Source organism: Perca flavescens, chromosome 24, assembly GCF_004354835.1.
Source record: "Perca flavescens isolate YP-PL-M2 chromosome 24, PFLA_1.0, whole genome shotgun sequence".
Classification (NCBI taxonomy): Eukaryota; Metazoa; Chordata; class Actinopteri; order Perciformes; family Percidae; genus Perca; species Perca flavescens.
The window spans coordinates 18,691,959-18,706,965 of record NC_041354.1 but is presented as its reverse complement, the minus strand read 5'-3'; the positions used below and the strand labels follow the sequence as shown (position 1 = coordinate 18,706,965).

The following is a 15,007-nucleotide window of genomic DNA, read 5'->3' as shown; positions in this document are numbered from 1 at the left end:
ACATGTGTGAGCAGAGAGTTACTCCTGTATACATGGAATATAATAACCTGTTTACATGTGTGAGCAGAGAGAGTTACTCCTGTATACATGGAATATAATAACCGGTTTACATGTGTGAGCAGAGAGAGTTACTCCTGTATACATGGAATATAATAACGGTTTACATGTGTGAGCAGAGAGAGTTACTCCTGTATACATGGAATATAATAACCTGTTTACATGTGTGAGCAGAGAGAGTTACTCCTGTATACATGGAATATAATAACCGGTTTACATGTGTGAGCAGAGAGAGTTACTCCTGTATACATGGAATATAATAACCGGTTTACATGTGTGAGCAGAGAGAGTTACTCCTGTATACATGGAATATAATAACCGGTTTACATGTGTGAGCAGAGAGAGTTACTCCTGTATACATGGAATATAATAACCGGTTTACATGTGTGAGCAGAGAGAGTTACTCCTGTATACATGGAATATAATAACCGGTTTACATGTGTGAGCAGAGAGAGTTACTCCTGTATACATGGAATATAATAACCGGTTTACATGTGTGAGCAGAGAGAGTTACTCCTGTATACATGGAATATAATAACCGGTTTACATGTGTGAGCAGAGAGAGTTACTCCTGTATACATGGAATTTGTAATCGTTTTGGCAATAGCAGAGATGTTACTCCTGTATACATGGAATTTGTAATCAATTGGCAATATCCCGATGTAAACGGCGACGCACGGTTAGCGTCTGGACGTGCGTCATTTCCGATTCTTCTTCCTGTATCCAAAGACAACAACAGCAGCAGCAGCACACTAATGAAGAAATTGGTTTCCTCCTCGCTCCAAAAGTGTGGTGCTGTGCTGCGTCTCGCCATGTTTACCTCTACTTCTTGTTTACTTCTTGTTTACTTCTTGTATACTTCTTGTTTACTTCCGGTATACTGCGCGCAGGTTTTCTGGCGCATACAAGAAGTTCCTCTACACAAAAGACCAAGATTCCTTGCGAATAGAACATGCGCAGAACACATATCAATGTTCCTTTTGATGGGGATATGCCGATACGCGTTTACATGACCAAAATTTCGGGTTAGAAAAGGGGTAACCCAGGGATCATTTTCGGGTTTTTACAAACAAGAATATGAGCATATTCGTGTTTTTGCCGGTGTTTACATGGCCGTGCGCGACCGGGTTATTGCTAATATTCTGGTTGTGAACGGGTTATTGGCTGCTTGTAAACGTAGTGAATGTTCCATCCTGTTATTTACAAAATAAACTCTTTTCAACAGGCCAATAAAAACGTACATACATAAACAGTTAAATACATGACATCACCTCTTGAGAAAAGATGAGCTGGTCTCCTTCAACAGAGCACAACACATCACCATGGGCCCAGATCACATCCTTCATCTCTTTAGAATAATTTAAATCAATCCTGATTCTGGCTTCCACCATCCGAGTAAACAGTAGATTCACATCAATATCAGAGTCATCCCACTTCCTCTTCCTGCTCACATACACCGCCATCTTTGATTGGCCCAAGATGAAGTTAAACAGCTGACATTTATATTTAGCAAACTTACTGTACCTAAACCCAAGGATGAACATATGTTTGGAGAAGACCTCCCCTACCTTACTGAACCGTTTCTCCAGCAGCAAGAACAACGGCGGCAGGCACACACACTCACAATAACAATGAAACACGGTTTCTTTTTCATCACAATAAGGCCATTTGTTGCTAACCCCAGGGTTGCGATTTTTTCCCACAAATATTGCGATTGCGATTCAATATTCGATTATTTTTTAAAGCTCTTTGTCTTCTGTATTATTCAACAAAGAAACAATAAATCATTGTATAGTATGAACAACACAATATTACACACTAGACAGTTAAATAAGTAAAAATATAGTGTGTGTATATATATATATATATATATATATATATATATATATATATATATATATATATATATATATATATATATATTAGGGGTGGGAGATATTGACAAAAATGAATATCGATATTTTTTTTCAATATCTCGATATCGATAGTCAGACGATGTGTGCAAACTGGCAAAGAAGGTCCAGTTGGTCTTTCGACTTGCTGCATTTGACCTATTATTGTATAGAATTACTAGTACATAAAGATATGAGACATTATTGATTTAAACATGAACCAACTTACTGTACTAAATATTTATTGTAATTAGGGGTGGGCGATATGGACAAAAAATAATATTGATATTTTTGCAGATTTTGACGATAGCGATAATTAGAGGATACTTAATCACGGATTATAATAATGGGCACAATGTTCACAAACAATTCTTATTTATTTTCTTTAAAATGTAAGTATTCAAGTAAAAACAATTTAAAGACAAAATACGAATACTATACTAATACTAATTGAACTAGTGTTGGAACATTGAACTCTGAGTAAACATTCAGTTGTTCACCTCTGCTGTAATTTAAATTGTGCAGCATACAAGCAAGATGAAATCATAATAATAAACAAAGGGCTCTGTTCTGTAACATATTGCACACAACCATGTCCTTATTGGAAGCAGTCCTGGAGATAGGGTAGAGTCAGGCCAGGTACTGATAGTCCTTCTACTTGGCTGTATAGTCCTTCTGACTGGGATCAGAAATAGTTGGATGTGACCTGACTGGCCCAGGTGAGGGAGAGGAGCAGTTCTGTATGCTTTCTTGATGTTAGAGTATACATGGTCTAGTGTGTTCTTCCCTCTAGTAACACAATCTACATGCTGGAAAAAAAGCTGGGGAGTACAGACTTTAAGGATGCCTTGTAAAAGTCCCCTGCTATAATATGTATCACCTCCAGGTGATTGCGCTGGAGTTTGTTCATTATGGTAAGCAGTGAGCCAAACTTGTGCTAACGTTAGCATCGGGGGCTATGTAGACGGCAGTGTGCTGTTTTCGTGGTAAATAAAATGGCCTGTATATTACCGACAGGGCTCCAGGTCAGGTGAGCCGTGCTGGGCAATGATCCTGTGGTTGGTACTCCATTCATTGTGCACAAAAATGCAGTCCTCCGCCTCTGGTCTTGCCGGAGTTATGTTCTCACCCTGCTGGTAGCTAGCTCGCCGTGCTAGATGCGGACAACAACTCACGCAGCGCCCGGTCTGGCTGTGTCCTCCGGGATGTTATGAGCCGCCTGGAAGGCTCTCGTAACGGCTGTGTTGTATCGTAGTCCTATATTGATTAGTTCAGTGTGGCTGTACTTGTATAAATATACACGGACAGGAGAGCTAGTAGCCGCTGCACAATAGCGTGCCGCCATCTTTGTTGACATTAGTGAATGTGTAGCGTTCCAATGCGTGTTTTGAAGTGTTTTTTCTAAGTAATTTAAATACTCGATAATGTCAATTTGCACATCGTTAACACAACAATGACGATATTATCGTAAACGATATACATCGCCCACTCCATATATATATATATATATATATATATATATATATATATATATATATATATATATATATATATATATATGCAAGTAAATTAGAAGGGGGATCCACACTAGACAGTTTATGCCACAGAGAAGAGGACAGCAGATTGTTAATGACAAGCGTCCTCCTTCTATAAGACATGCTCGGTAAGAGCCACTTCCATTTCTTTAAACGGCCTTCTATTTTTTTCCAGAGCGTTATCCCAGTTTTTTTGCATCACACATTCCTCACCCAAAAACACACTCAAATACTTTATCCTTCCTTTCTTCCAGGTTAGCCCTCCTGGTAGAGATAGTGTTCGGTAACTTATCTCCCACCACCACAGCTTCATTCTCTTGCCCAGTTAACTTTAGCAGAAGAAATATTATTAAAGACACTCACATTCTCTACCAAAGTGTCGATATCTGTTTGCTTGTTCAAAACAACCACGACATTGTCTGCATAAGCTGATATTTTAACTGCTGAAGCACACCCAGGAAAATACACACCCAAAAGTTTATTGAGCAGAGGCTCAATAGCAAGGGAATAAAGCATCCCCGACAGAGAGCCCCCCTGCCGTACCCCTCTCTGCACATTAAAAGGTGCAGCCAAACCACCATTTACCTTTAATATACTCACAATGTCACGGTACAGTACCTGAATCTTAGCTATGAAACCTGGGCTGAAGCCAAAAGCATTGAGCGTTTGCCACAAATACTGATGTTGAACCCGGTCAAAAGCCTTTTCCTGGTCTATGGAAATAAGACCAGTTTTCATACCCAGGGAACTAGAGACGTCCAAAACATGCCGAACTAGAGTGATATTATCACTAATTAACCAGTAAGTCAGGTCGACATGAACCACTTCACCCATTACCTCCCGAAGCCAAGAAGCAAGAGCTTTGGACAGGATCTTATAGTCGCCACACGGCAGAGAAACAGGTCTCCAGTTCTTTAATTCCTGTAAATCTCTCTCTTCTCTTTCTTTGGCAGCAGGGTAATGACTGCCCTTCTGCAGCTCAGCGGCAGACATCCTCTGCTCAAGCTGTCCTGAAACACCTCCAGCAGATCTTCTCCAATCATGGGCCAGAAGGTCTAATAGAAATCTACAGGCAGCCCGTTGATGCCTGGTGCCTTACCGTTCCCCAGACTCATCAGAGCAACATACAGTTCATTTAGGGACAGTAAATCATTCTTTGACCATTCTTACACTCCAGACCAAAGAAAAACTGCGAGAGGGCATCCATCTGGGAAGCGTTCATGAAGCGGCAGCGGACCAGAGCCCCCTGTGCTGTAATGCCCAACAGGTTGGCTAAAGCAGCCTTTTTGACTTTAAAAGGAACCCTGACTAGTACGACATGTTGGCCTTATAAGATTAACGTGGGCGTCAGTTATAAAAAGGTGGTACAAAAACACTCCAAATGTTTTGGTTTTTGTAAAAAAAAAAATGCAGAAAATCCATTCCCTCGTAGGCTGCTATGGTTATTTACGTCTCAACGCATTCTGGGGTAATGATGTGTATAGGTTGTATCCCAACGTACCGGCTATTGAAAGTACAGTAACAGCAAGATAAACACGTCTGCCGTTCAGCCTTTTCAGTTTGAACCCAAGCACACCATAGGCTTACATCAGGAGAATATGGCAAGATGGTAAGCCTGCTCAAGAGTTACATGAAAATCAAGACTATCAGAGTTGAGGAAGCGAGAGTGGGGCAAAACCGATGGTGTCTGTGCGGCAACTGTTTGCCAATACCAAGCGAGAACTTTGCATTCACATTAACCACAGCATGACAACCTTTGAGTCTATATAACGTTTGTAGAAGCAGAAAAGTATATAAATCCCAGTTTAAGGATTTAAGTAACTGGTTAGTGTGAGTGCTAGCTAACACGATATCAAGTCAACTAGCTGACAGTTGCCAAAGAAACATTACAGTTAATGCTAGCTGTCCTCATGTTAGCTAACGTTTATCAACCATAGAAATGTAAGATCAAGACAAACTAACGTGATCTTAACTGTCAGGGGCACTAAGATAACTCGATCTTTAGTGCATCTTAGAAGTTGGATCTTCAGTAGCTAAATGTCACATGGATTATTAGCTAGCTCCGAAACCCTAGCTAGCTAACGTTAAACACTTTAAATGTGGTGTGTGCGACTGTGACACGTAGCTCCTCCTAGCTTGGCTCACTCAAACAGCCCAACACAGAACTTCAACTTGTACCTTAGCCAACAGATAGCTAATGACATTAAGCTAACGGTGGAGTGAAAATCCTAAAACCTTAAAATAACACCTTAATATAAGACACTTATACACTGGGGTCGTGTCATTTTTATATAAATTCGACGGCACAAACACGGTTGTAAAAATTAGCTACAGGTTGATGGAGGTTTTCATGTGCTGTGATACACGAAGTATCTGTAAATATAATCAAAGCAACTTATATGTTTTACTGTATATTCTCATAAAGCAAACGACGGTGATAGATGATTATGAAATTATTTATACTGATAATACGAAGAACTAATAAAGTGGAGCTTTTTACAGCAAACACTCGTTCTCGCTTGGCATTGGCAAGCAGTTGCCACACAGACACCATCGGTTTTGCTCTCGCTTCCTCAATTCTCTTTAGGCCGGTTACACACTGCACGCGTCTCGGGAGCGTGGCGTTTCGGTTGCGTCTCAGCTGCGTGGATTTTTCTGTGTCCTACACACCAGAAGCGTGTCTGACGCGGCGCTGCTCCTGCTGCTAGATACAGGGAGGGCTGATCTCGGGACATAATGCCGACAGATTCAAACTCTGATAAATTGGTAAGTGGGCTGTCTGTGTAGCTGTAAAGAGCCTATACAGCCTATCTGATGTTGGACCGTCAATCACGTTGTTATCGTAGCCTATCCTACTACCCTTTATATACAGCCTACTGATTTGATTAAAGCAAGACAACGTCGGCAGTATTGACTGCAAAATATGTTACAGAATATGGAATCTGGAAACGCTTCCAACACGCTCACGTCTCGCGTGAAAAATAGGCGTCGGTTCTATTTCTAGCAGGCACGCGTCTCAGGCGCGTCTCACGCCGGCAGTGTGTAAGCTCTAACCTGTTAAAGGTATTGTGGAGGATTTTCCCGAATTTTAGAAAAGAACCGCCCTCTGTACTTTTTGAAAAAATGCACATGCGCAACACTCTGCCTGCTCCCGAGAGGGAACGCCTATTAAACGTGTGTGCACTGTTTACAAGTTGCTGTCGGCATGGCTCATACAAGCCTACTTTCCAAAAGAAGATTTGCACTTTTTCACAAATTGAGATGTTTACCGTGTGTGCGCGGTGCGTGACTTGTGCCAGGGCTAGCATCGCTAATCATAGCTTACATCAACTTTTACTAGCAGTGATTTTAAATGGATTTCTCCAAATAGCATGCCAAACTTTACCTGTGGAGTAGAAACTTTGTGCGTGTGAAATATTCTCCCAAAAGCTTCAATGCTTCAATGAATGGCTGAAAACGTAGCTCAAGCTCACCACACATATACACCGATATACGCCTTATGTAAACATATCACCAGAATGATTGACAACTAGGAGGACCAATAGTCTTGATGATCCACCCGGAAAAAGAAAATCCTCCACTATACCTTTAACATGGGAGCCGAAATATAAACTGACACGCCACGCGGCTGACACGCTCGCGTGACGCGTGCACTGTGTAACCGGCCTTAGTCTTGATTTTCATGTAACTCTTGAGCAGGCTTACCATCTTGCGCGTTATTCTCCTGATGTAAGCCTATGGTGTGCTTGGGTTCAAACTGAAAAGGCTGAACGGCAGACGTGTTCATCTCGCCGTTACTGTACTGTCAATAGCCGGTACGTTGGGGTACAACCTATACACGTCATTACCCCAGAATGCATTGAGACGTAAATAACCATGGCAGCCTACGAGGGAAAGAACTTTCTGCATTTTTTAAGAAAAACCAAAACATTTGGAGTGTTTTTGTACCACCTTTTGATAGCGGACACCCACGTTAATCTTATAAGGCAAACATGTCGTACTAGTCGGGGTTCCTTTTAAGAGTTTCAACATGCCCTTGATTTCCTGTGGAATCCACCAAATCCTGTAATTCCACTACTTGAATCTCTAGGTCGTGAAGAGACCTGGTAATGTGCTTGGTAACATTGAGAGTATATTGCTGACAAAAAAGTTTCACCTGAACCTTTCCAATATCCCACCACTGCAACGATGGAAAACTGGACTTTTGACTCTGGCGTATACACCACATACACTCAAACCCCTCTTTAAAAGAGCTATCATTTAAAAGTCCAGCATTAAAGTGCCAATATGTGCTGTGCAATTTTACATTTTGAATATAAACAGAGCACTGGACAAGACAATGGTCAGTAAAACCAACAGGAGTAATTACACACTGTTTAAACACACCAAAATGGTGCTTAAAACAATCAAACTGATCCAGCTTGGCCAAAGACAAAATGTTGTCTCTGGAGTGACTCCATGTGTACTGCCTGTCGTTGATGTGAAACCCTCTCCACACATCCTTCAGCTCACAGCCCTCCATCAGACGCCTGAGTCTGGCCGAGGAGGCAGGGTGAGGCTCCAGGTGATTACGATCTAAACTGGGATTCTCTGTGCAGTTAAAGTCACCTCCCAAAAACAAAAGGTCATCAGTACAATCCTGAATGACATCACACAAAAGGTTTAAAAATGTAATTCGTTCAATGGCCGAAACTGGAGCATACACATTTACAAAAATAAGTTTAACATGTTCATACTGAACTTTAATTTTTATAATGTGCCCACACAAGATCTCCTCCACACTAAAGGAGCGGGACGAAAGCCCTTAGAGAAGAGCACCCGACCCCCCCCCCACTGTTAGAGGCTTTATGGCTGAGAATAACTTCCCCAGGCCACTGGTAAATCTCTTGGATAGTGAACCCCTCGCCATCTTTCCTCAACCACGCCACAGATCTGATAAACCCTCTCAGATCAGGGAAAAACTGCTCCGTCTTAAACGCCTTGATGATGAAGCCATCAGCCTGTAAACACTGGGCTGGATGTGAGAAAGCTCAGATTTCGTAGTGATTCCCATCCGATTCCTGAAAGTGTGATCCGTGGAGCCACTCTCGGCTTTCAGCAGCCGTTAATTATAATTACCGGCTGGACAGGAAACGGCTCGTGTTACCCAGCAGCCATTGATTGGCTGCACGGCGGCTTCAGTTTCTGATGATGATGTTAGAATTACACAGAGACACAAAGATGGACCCAAAACTCAGAGACTCGCTCCTTTATAGCAACATTAACTCTTTCTGCAACAGATACCCATGAAATGTAGAGAAAAGCAACAAAAAAAGTCCAAATCAAAGCTTTAAAAGCCTTGTAAAAAAGGGCCCAACACTCAGGGACGTGCTCGTTAAGAACAATCAATTTTTTTCAACAGATGAAGATAAAAACCTAGTAAATGGCATCAAAAAAGTCCAAAACAAAGCCTCAAATCATTAAAAAAGGGACCAAAACGTCAATAAAGGGCCAAAAATGTAGGAAACAAATGGCATAAATGTCAAAGAAAGCATCAGAAAGCTCTGAAAACTGATACAAAAATGCAGAAGAGTCCAAAAATGTGGAAAAAAAAATGCCCAAAACGTTCAAAAAAAAAAAAAAAAAAAAAAAACTCACTGTTGAGCCATCTGTCTCTCCTCTCCTTCATCTTCTCTTTCTTTGTCTTAACTTTCTTCTCTTCTGGACCTGAGAACAAACACAGGTACACAACATGAACCTGGAGCTGGAGGAGACTAACACAAAGAAATGGATTCAAAGATACAGACAGACAGACAGACAGACAGACAGACAGACAGACAGACAGACAGACAGACAGACAGACAGACAGACAGACAGACAGAGAGAGAGAGAGAGAGAGAGAGACACACAGACAGAGAGACAGACAAACAAACAAACAGACACACAGACAGACAGAGAGAGAGAGAGACACAGACAGAGGTATACATACAAACAGACAGACGTTACAAACGTCAAAAATGTTGAAAGAAATTATCAAATAGTTTGCAAAGAAAAGTCCCTTAATAAAGTCGAAATTATTTTTGGACAAAAATGCTGAACAAAGTGCAAAAAATATATAGCCACTGTTTACAGAGCCAGATCCAGTTCAGAATATTAGTGTACATGTAAACGTACTCAGTGTCATAAGACATGTCATGTTTAAGAGCTTTTACAGTTGGGTTATCTGTAGTCAACGTTAGAGCCCATATCTGTGTAGAAGCCCAACCCTGCGGCGTGTCAAGCGTTATCTGTAGAGATAATCTGCTGTTTCTGGGAGAGAACAAGCAGAGATGGAAATCTGCTGCAGATACACAGATGTGGGCAGAGGGGGACGGGGGGCGGGGGGAATCTGATCTGCCTTTAGAGGGGGGGTCCCAGCGGGAGCATCGTCTTCCCGAAGTTAGAGCAAACTGATGGCTGTGATTACCCACACACTGTTCACCTTCTAACCTTCCTTCAACTCTGCTTCTTTACACTTTCTGTCCCTCTTTTTCTAAACTTTTTAGACACTGTTTTTAAAGCTTTTTTCACACCTTTGGGGAGGCCTCCAGCTCACCCAATAAGAGCGTGCGCCCTATGTAGGCTGAGTCCTTTGCAGCGGCCCAGGTCAGAATCCAACCTGCGGCCTTTTTCTGCATGTCATCCCTCTCTTTCCTGTCTATCAACTGTCATTATCGAATTAAAGGAACACGGACACGGTTTGGACAATTTCTTTACGCTTTTTAGACAGGGTTTTTTGTCGCTTTTTCAAAGCTTTTGGGACACATTTTTGGAAACCTTTATATTAAAAGAAAAAGTCTAATTATTTTAAAAGAACAAGTCGTAATAGCTAGGATTACTCCGACATGAACAGAAGGTTTTGAGGAAAATATCAGATGCCCTCTCAGCATTCAAAGCTCCAAAAACAAGATGCATGCTGGGATGGGAGTGTGGGATGAGTGACTGCAGATGGAGACTCAGGAACACACTCACCATTTATTATAAAGATTCACACATTTTCTTCCTAAATATTCACACTTTTTTTCTCAATTATTTTTTTATTCAAAATTTTCTGACTTTTTTTCTAAACTACTCAATGTTTTCTTTTAAATATTGTGTCCTGGCCAAGGGGGTAAGCGAGCCTCTGCAAAGCGTAGCTCCTATGGCGCCATTTTGATACTAACAAGCCATCTCCTCCCGTTAGCATCCCATTGACTCCCATTCATTTGGCGTCACTTTGACAGCAAATAACTTTACATCTGAAGCGTTTAAAGACTCTATTTGTCCATTGTTTATTTCTAAAGAAACACGACAATGTATAAAAGGCTTCATTACCTTGTACCTCACGTTATGGCTCCGTAGCAGACGCTTTTATAAAAATAGGCTAACGATTGGGTCATAGCCACGAGACTTACTGTCGCATAGTAGAGAAATTACCGTAGAGTACAGGAGAAACTCACAGGCAGTTTGGACTTCCATTAGCTGTTTAATTTTAATTACTAATGTTAACTAGCATGTTAGTGATCAGTAATTAGCCTGTGTCTATGTTATCTCCTTACATATACCTACACTCTCCGTCTCTGTAAGATTGGGAATGATTGAGATTTCTCTCTCACAGCTACCAGAAGACTTCACACTTTCAGACAGGTTGCTCACGTCACATCTACGTCTTCAAGCTCAGTTGGAGGCTGCTCAGTAACACTCAGCCAGCACCGGGAAAGAGACTTCTGATATCCTCCACTGGTCTCAGACAGAGACACGGGGTCTGCTGGTCTAGTTTATATACTGTCTATGGTCCTAGCAGACTTCATTAGAGCCTCAGAAATCTAAAATCCTTCCTGCAGTCTGCTGCAGAATCACCAGTATGTACCGCCCTCTAGAGGCAGGCAGGCAGGCAGACAGACAGACAGGCAGGCTTGCTTTTTTCTGCACCTTCAATTTTTTTTGTCATTTTTCTTTGTCTTTTTTATTTACCACTTTTCTTTTCCGTTTCTTTGGCACTTTTTGGGCATTTTCTGTAATGCTTTTTGATAATTAACATTGTTTTGTGGTTCTGTTCAGGGGAAAAAATGACTAGGGACTGTTCGTTTACCGGAGGAGTTTTGGGACCTTTATTCAAAATAAACCTGACCTTCTCTTACAATGGAGCCAGCAAAGCAGTTTTGTCTTTTTGTAATTGTTATATGTGCGAGCGGGATTTATTCAGTTTGGGAAATCACCCACGGTCTCTAAAGCTACAGCTCAAAATTGTCTGGCTGACTAAACAGGGAGGTACCCATCTCCTAGCGATAGGGACAGAGACTGAGAGAGCTACATGGAGCTACATGGATAAATATGCACCAAACAAGCCACTTTAAAATTTTGCTGTTCTCATGAATACAAAAGTTGGGTGACCATCCCCCCTAGACAAAACAAAATTTGCATGACCCTCCCATCAACAAAGAATAAAAAGACATGACCCTCCCCTATTTTCCTCCGTGGTCCATTCCATAAATACCAAACGGTCCCCTAATCATTTCGTTTTTGAGCATAATGTCTTTTGGTGCTTTTTATGACGTTTTCTTGACACTTCTGGCGCTTTTTTCTGAGCTTTTTCAACATTTTCGGTGTTTACTTAAAACCTTTTTCGGGCGCACTTTTCTTTGGCGTGTTGGCGATATTTTCAACGTATTTGATGCTTTGTTTCGACTTTCTTTCTTGAAACGTTTTTGGCGCTTTTTGCGCTTTTCCCGGCGTATTTGATGCTTAGTTTCGATATATTTTCTGCTTTTTTGCCTCTGAGCGCTGACAGTCTGCAGATGTTACCTTTTTCTGCAGCGGCGGGAACATGTGGAGCTTTTTCCTCAAACTGGAGACTTTGTCGCAGAGCGTCCGGAGTTATCTTTGTGCCGGCGAAGATCCCCGAGGGGAAGCAGTTCTCCGCCGGAGCCTGAGAGTTCACAACACAAATAATAATTATTCAGTTAGAGTCCACTAAAAGTTCTGTTTTGCCGCTGACAGGCTCAGATTATTATTTTAAGTGTCTGACAACATTATGGGATAGATCCCTACAGAGATAGACATTTTAGTTAAAGAGTAAGAGCCTTTTAGTTTAACATGAAACAGCCACAAAATCACCATCACCAAACTCCATGTAAATAATCAGGACTTTTAGCGTGTATAGAGCCAGCATATTTCCACCAGACTCCATGTAAATAATCAGGACTTTTAGCGTGTATAGAGCCAGCATATTTCCACCAGACTCCATGTAAATAATCAGGACTTTTAGCGTGTATAGAGCCAGCATATTTCCACCAGACTCCATGTAAATAATCAGGACTTTTAGCGTGTATAGAGCCAGCATATTTCCACCAGACTCCATGTAAATAATCAGGACTTTTAGCGTGTATAGAGCCAGCATATTTCCACCAGAGTGGTGATTGTTGGAACAGTGGAAAGATGAACCAAGACGGATTTTGGTAATTTTATTTAGTTTCTGTCCACTTTGAATGAAGTGTGTTTTACGATGATAAAAGTCCTGATGATTTACATGGAGTCTGGTGGGTTTGGTGATGGTGATTTCGGGGCTTTTTCATGTTAAACAAAAAGGATCTTATTCTTTAACAAAAATACGTTAAAGTAGACCTTTTTGTTAAAGAGTAAGATCCCTTTTTAAACATAAAAACATCCGCGAAATTGCTATCGCCAAACCCACCAGACTCCATGTAAATAAACAGTGATTTTATCATCTTAAAACACACTTCATTAAAAGTGGACATAAACAAAATAAAACTATCAAAAGCCGTCTTGGTTCATCTTTCCACTGTTCCAACAATCACCATTCTGGTTTGGTTGAAATAAACCCTTAATTCACCCATTTACATGTGGAAATATGCTGGCTGTATACACGCTAAAAGTCCTGATTATTTACATGGAGTCTGGTGGGTTTGGTGACGGTGATTTCGGAGCTGGTTCATGTTAAACAGAATGTATGAATAAACTCTTGGGCTGCATCCCAACAGACCTGTGTGTCTCTCCTGTTGTTGTGCTGTTGTTGCCGGAGTATTGGAGCAGAAACAGCCGTTAGCTCCGTTGATGATGCTAATGCTAACCCGGAGCCGGGGCGCACCGCCTCTTGGTGAAGCTTCTGTCGGACATGTTTTATCTTTCCCACCATGTTGAAACCCTTTAAACTCAGACTAACGCATATATAGCAAATTTGTAGTAAAGTGAAACAAAGTAACGCTTTGTGTGTGTCAACAGCGCGTGCTGTCCTGCTGTCAAGTCAGCAATAATAACCACCGGAAGTGATTCTGTAAAAGTCACTTTTAACACTTTGTAGCTTTTTCGACATTGTGTCATTTTTTTCCACGTTCTTTCTCGACGTGCTTTTCACCGTTTTTGTAATTTTCTACCGACATTTTTTTCACTTTTTCCAAATTTTCTCTGCTTTTTTTCGAAGTATTTGGCATTTTTATCACTTTTTGTCACGTTTGTGCATGTGTATGTAGGTGATGCGATAGACATTCCTGCTGATCCGTTTCACACTGTTTACCAAATTGACTTGAACAAGTTTGTTTGTCTGTCCTCAACATATGTCAAACCATTGTAATTAATAACTTTGCAACCCTTACAGCAATGAGGGAAGGTTTGTCAGCATGTTCACTGAAAGTGAAGAATATTCACTTTCTGCACTTTTCAATTTTTTTATGTTTTTTCCAACACTTGTTTTACCTCTCTTGTAGGAACTCTTTTTTGGGAATAACTCCATCTCGTTTTCAACAACACATAAGTAGGCTAAAATACAAACATATACAACATATTTCTTACCTACTGTATAATAAACACTCCAAGGACGTGATTGAATTCTCATTCAATTTAATATCAAATAACTTGTAAATAACAAGTAAAAGCCAAAAAGAGAGCTTTTATTCTGAAAGGTAATCCTTCATCATAAAAACATGTTTATACTCCCGCTAGCTTGACAGTTGTTGACATGCCAAACGTGACTGTGTCCCGGGTAAATTGATCGGTGAAAAACAGCGCAGACGGAAGGTTCCAGTGATCAACTTAAAGGGTTTATTATTGTTTAAAATGTCACTATTTTGACATATTATTTTGAGTTTTTTCATAACACCTTTCATTAGAGATATGAACTAGTTATTCTGAGATACTATGTCATTATTTTGAGATTTTAACAATGTTTTCTAGCTGTTTATCTTTCGTAACAATCCTTGTTTCAGACGGGTGGAAACAAAGCATTTATGTTTCTTCACTTTGTCTGTTTGTGTCTGTTAGATTTCTTCTAAATCCACCAAATAATAAGTGTTATTGTCAGTAATCAGCAGGGGAAGTTTCATTCTGATATCTGTTAGTGTTTCCCCTTTGTTAACCTCAAATTGGAGAGGCAGTGGCAGCAAAAACTGTCCTGTCCTGTTAGTACAGTAGTGTCCTGAGGAGTGTCCCGGGACAGTCAGATACTGTCCTGTGACTCCCAGACACTGTCCTGTGACTCTCCCAGAAACTTTCCTGTGACTCCCATGACTG

The 15,007-nt window shown here is 40.9% G+C and overlaps 1 protein-coding gene across 1 annotated transcript in view; it reads right to left on the bottom strand.

Annotated features, from left to right (window-relative positions):
- The window catches only part of slx9 (SLX9 ribosome biogenesis factor), a 16,511-nt gene extending 2,747 nt beyond the window's left edge, over positions 1–13,764 (bottom strand). Inside the window, exons 1-3 of the mRNA XM_028572208.1 lie at positions 13,485–13,764; positions 12,287–12,410; positions 9,122–9,190 (exon numbers count right to left, since the gene is read on the bottom strand). Coding sequence (XP_028428009.1) covers positions 9,122–9,190; positions 12,287–12,410; positions 13,485–13,637 — 346 coding nt within the window. The 5' untranslated portion in view covers positions 13,638–13,764. The remainder of the gene's footprint in view (positions 1–9,121; positions 9,191–12,286; positions 12,411–13,484) is intronic.
- Between the last annotated feature and the right edge of the window lie 1,243 nt (positions 13,765–15,007).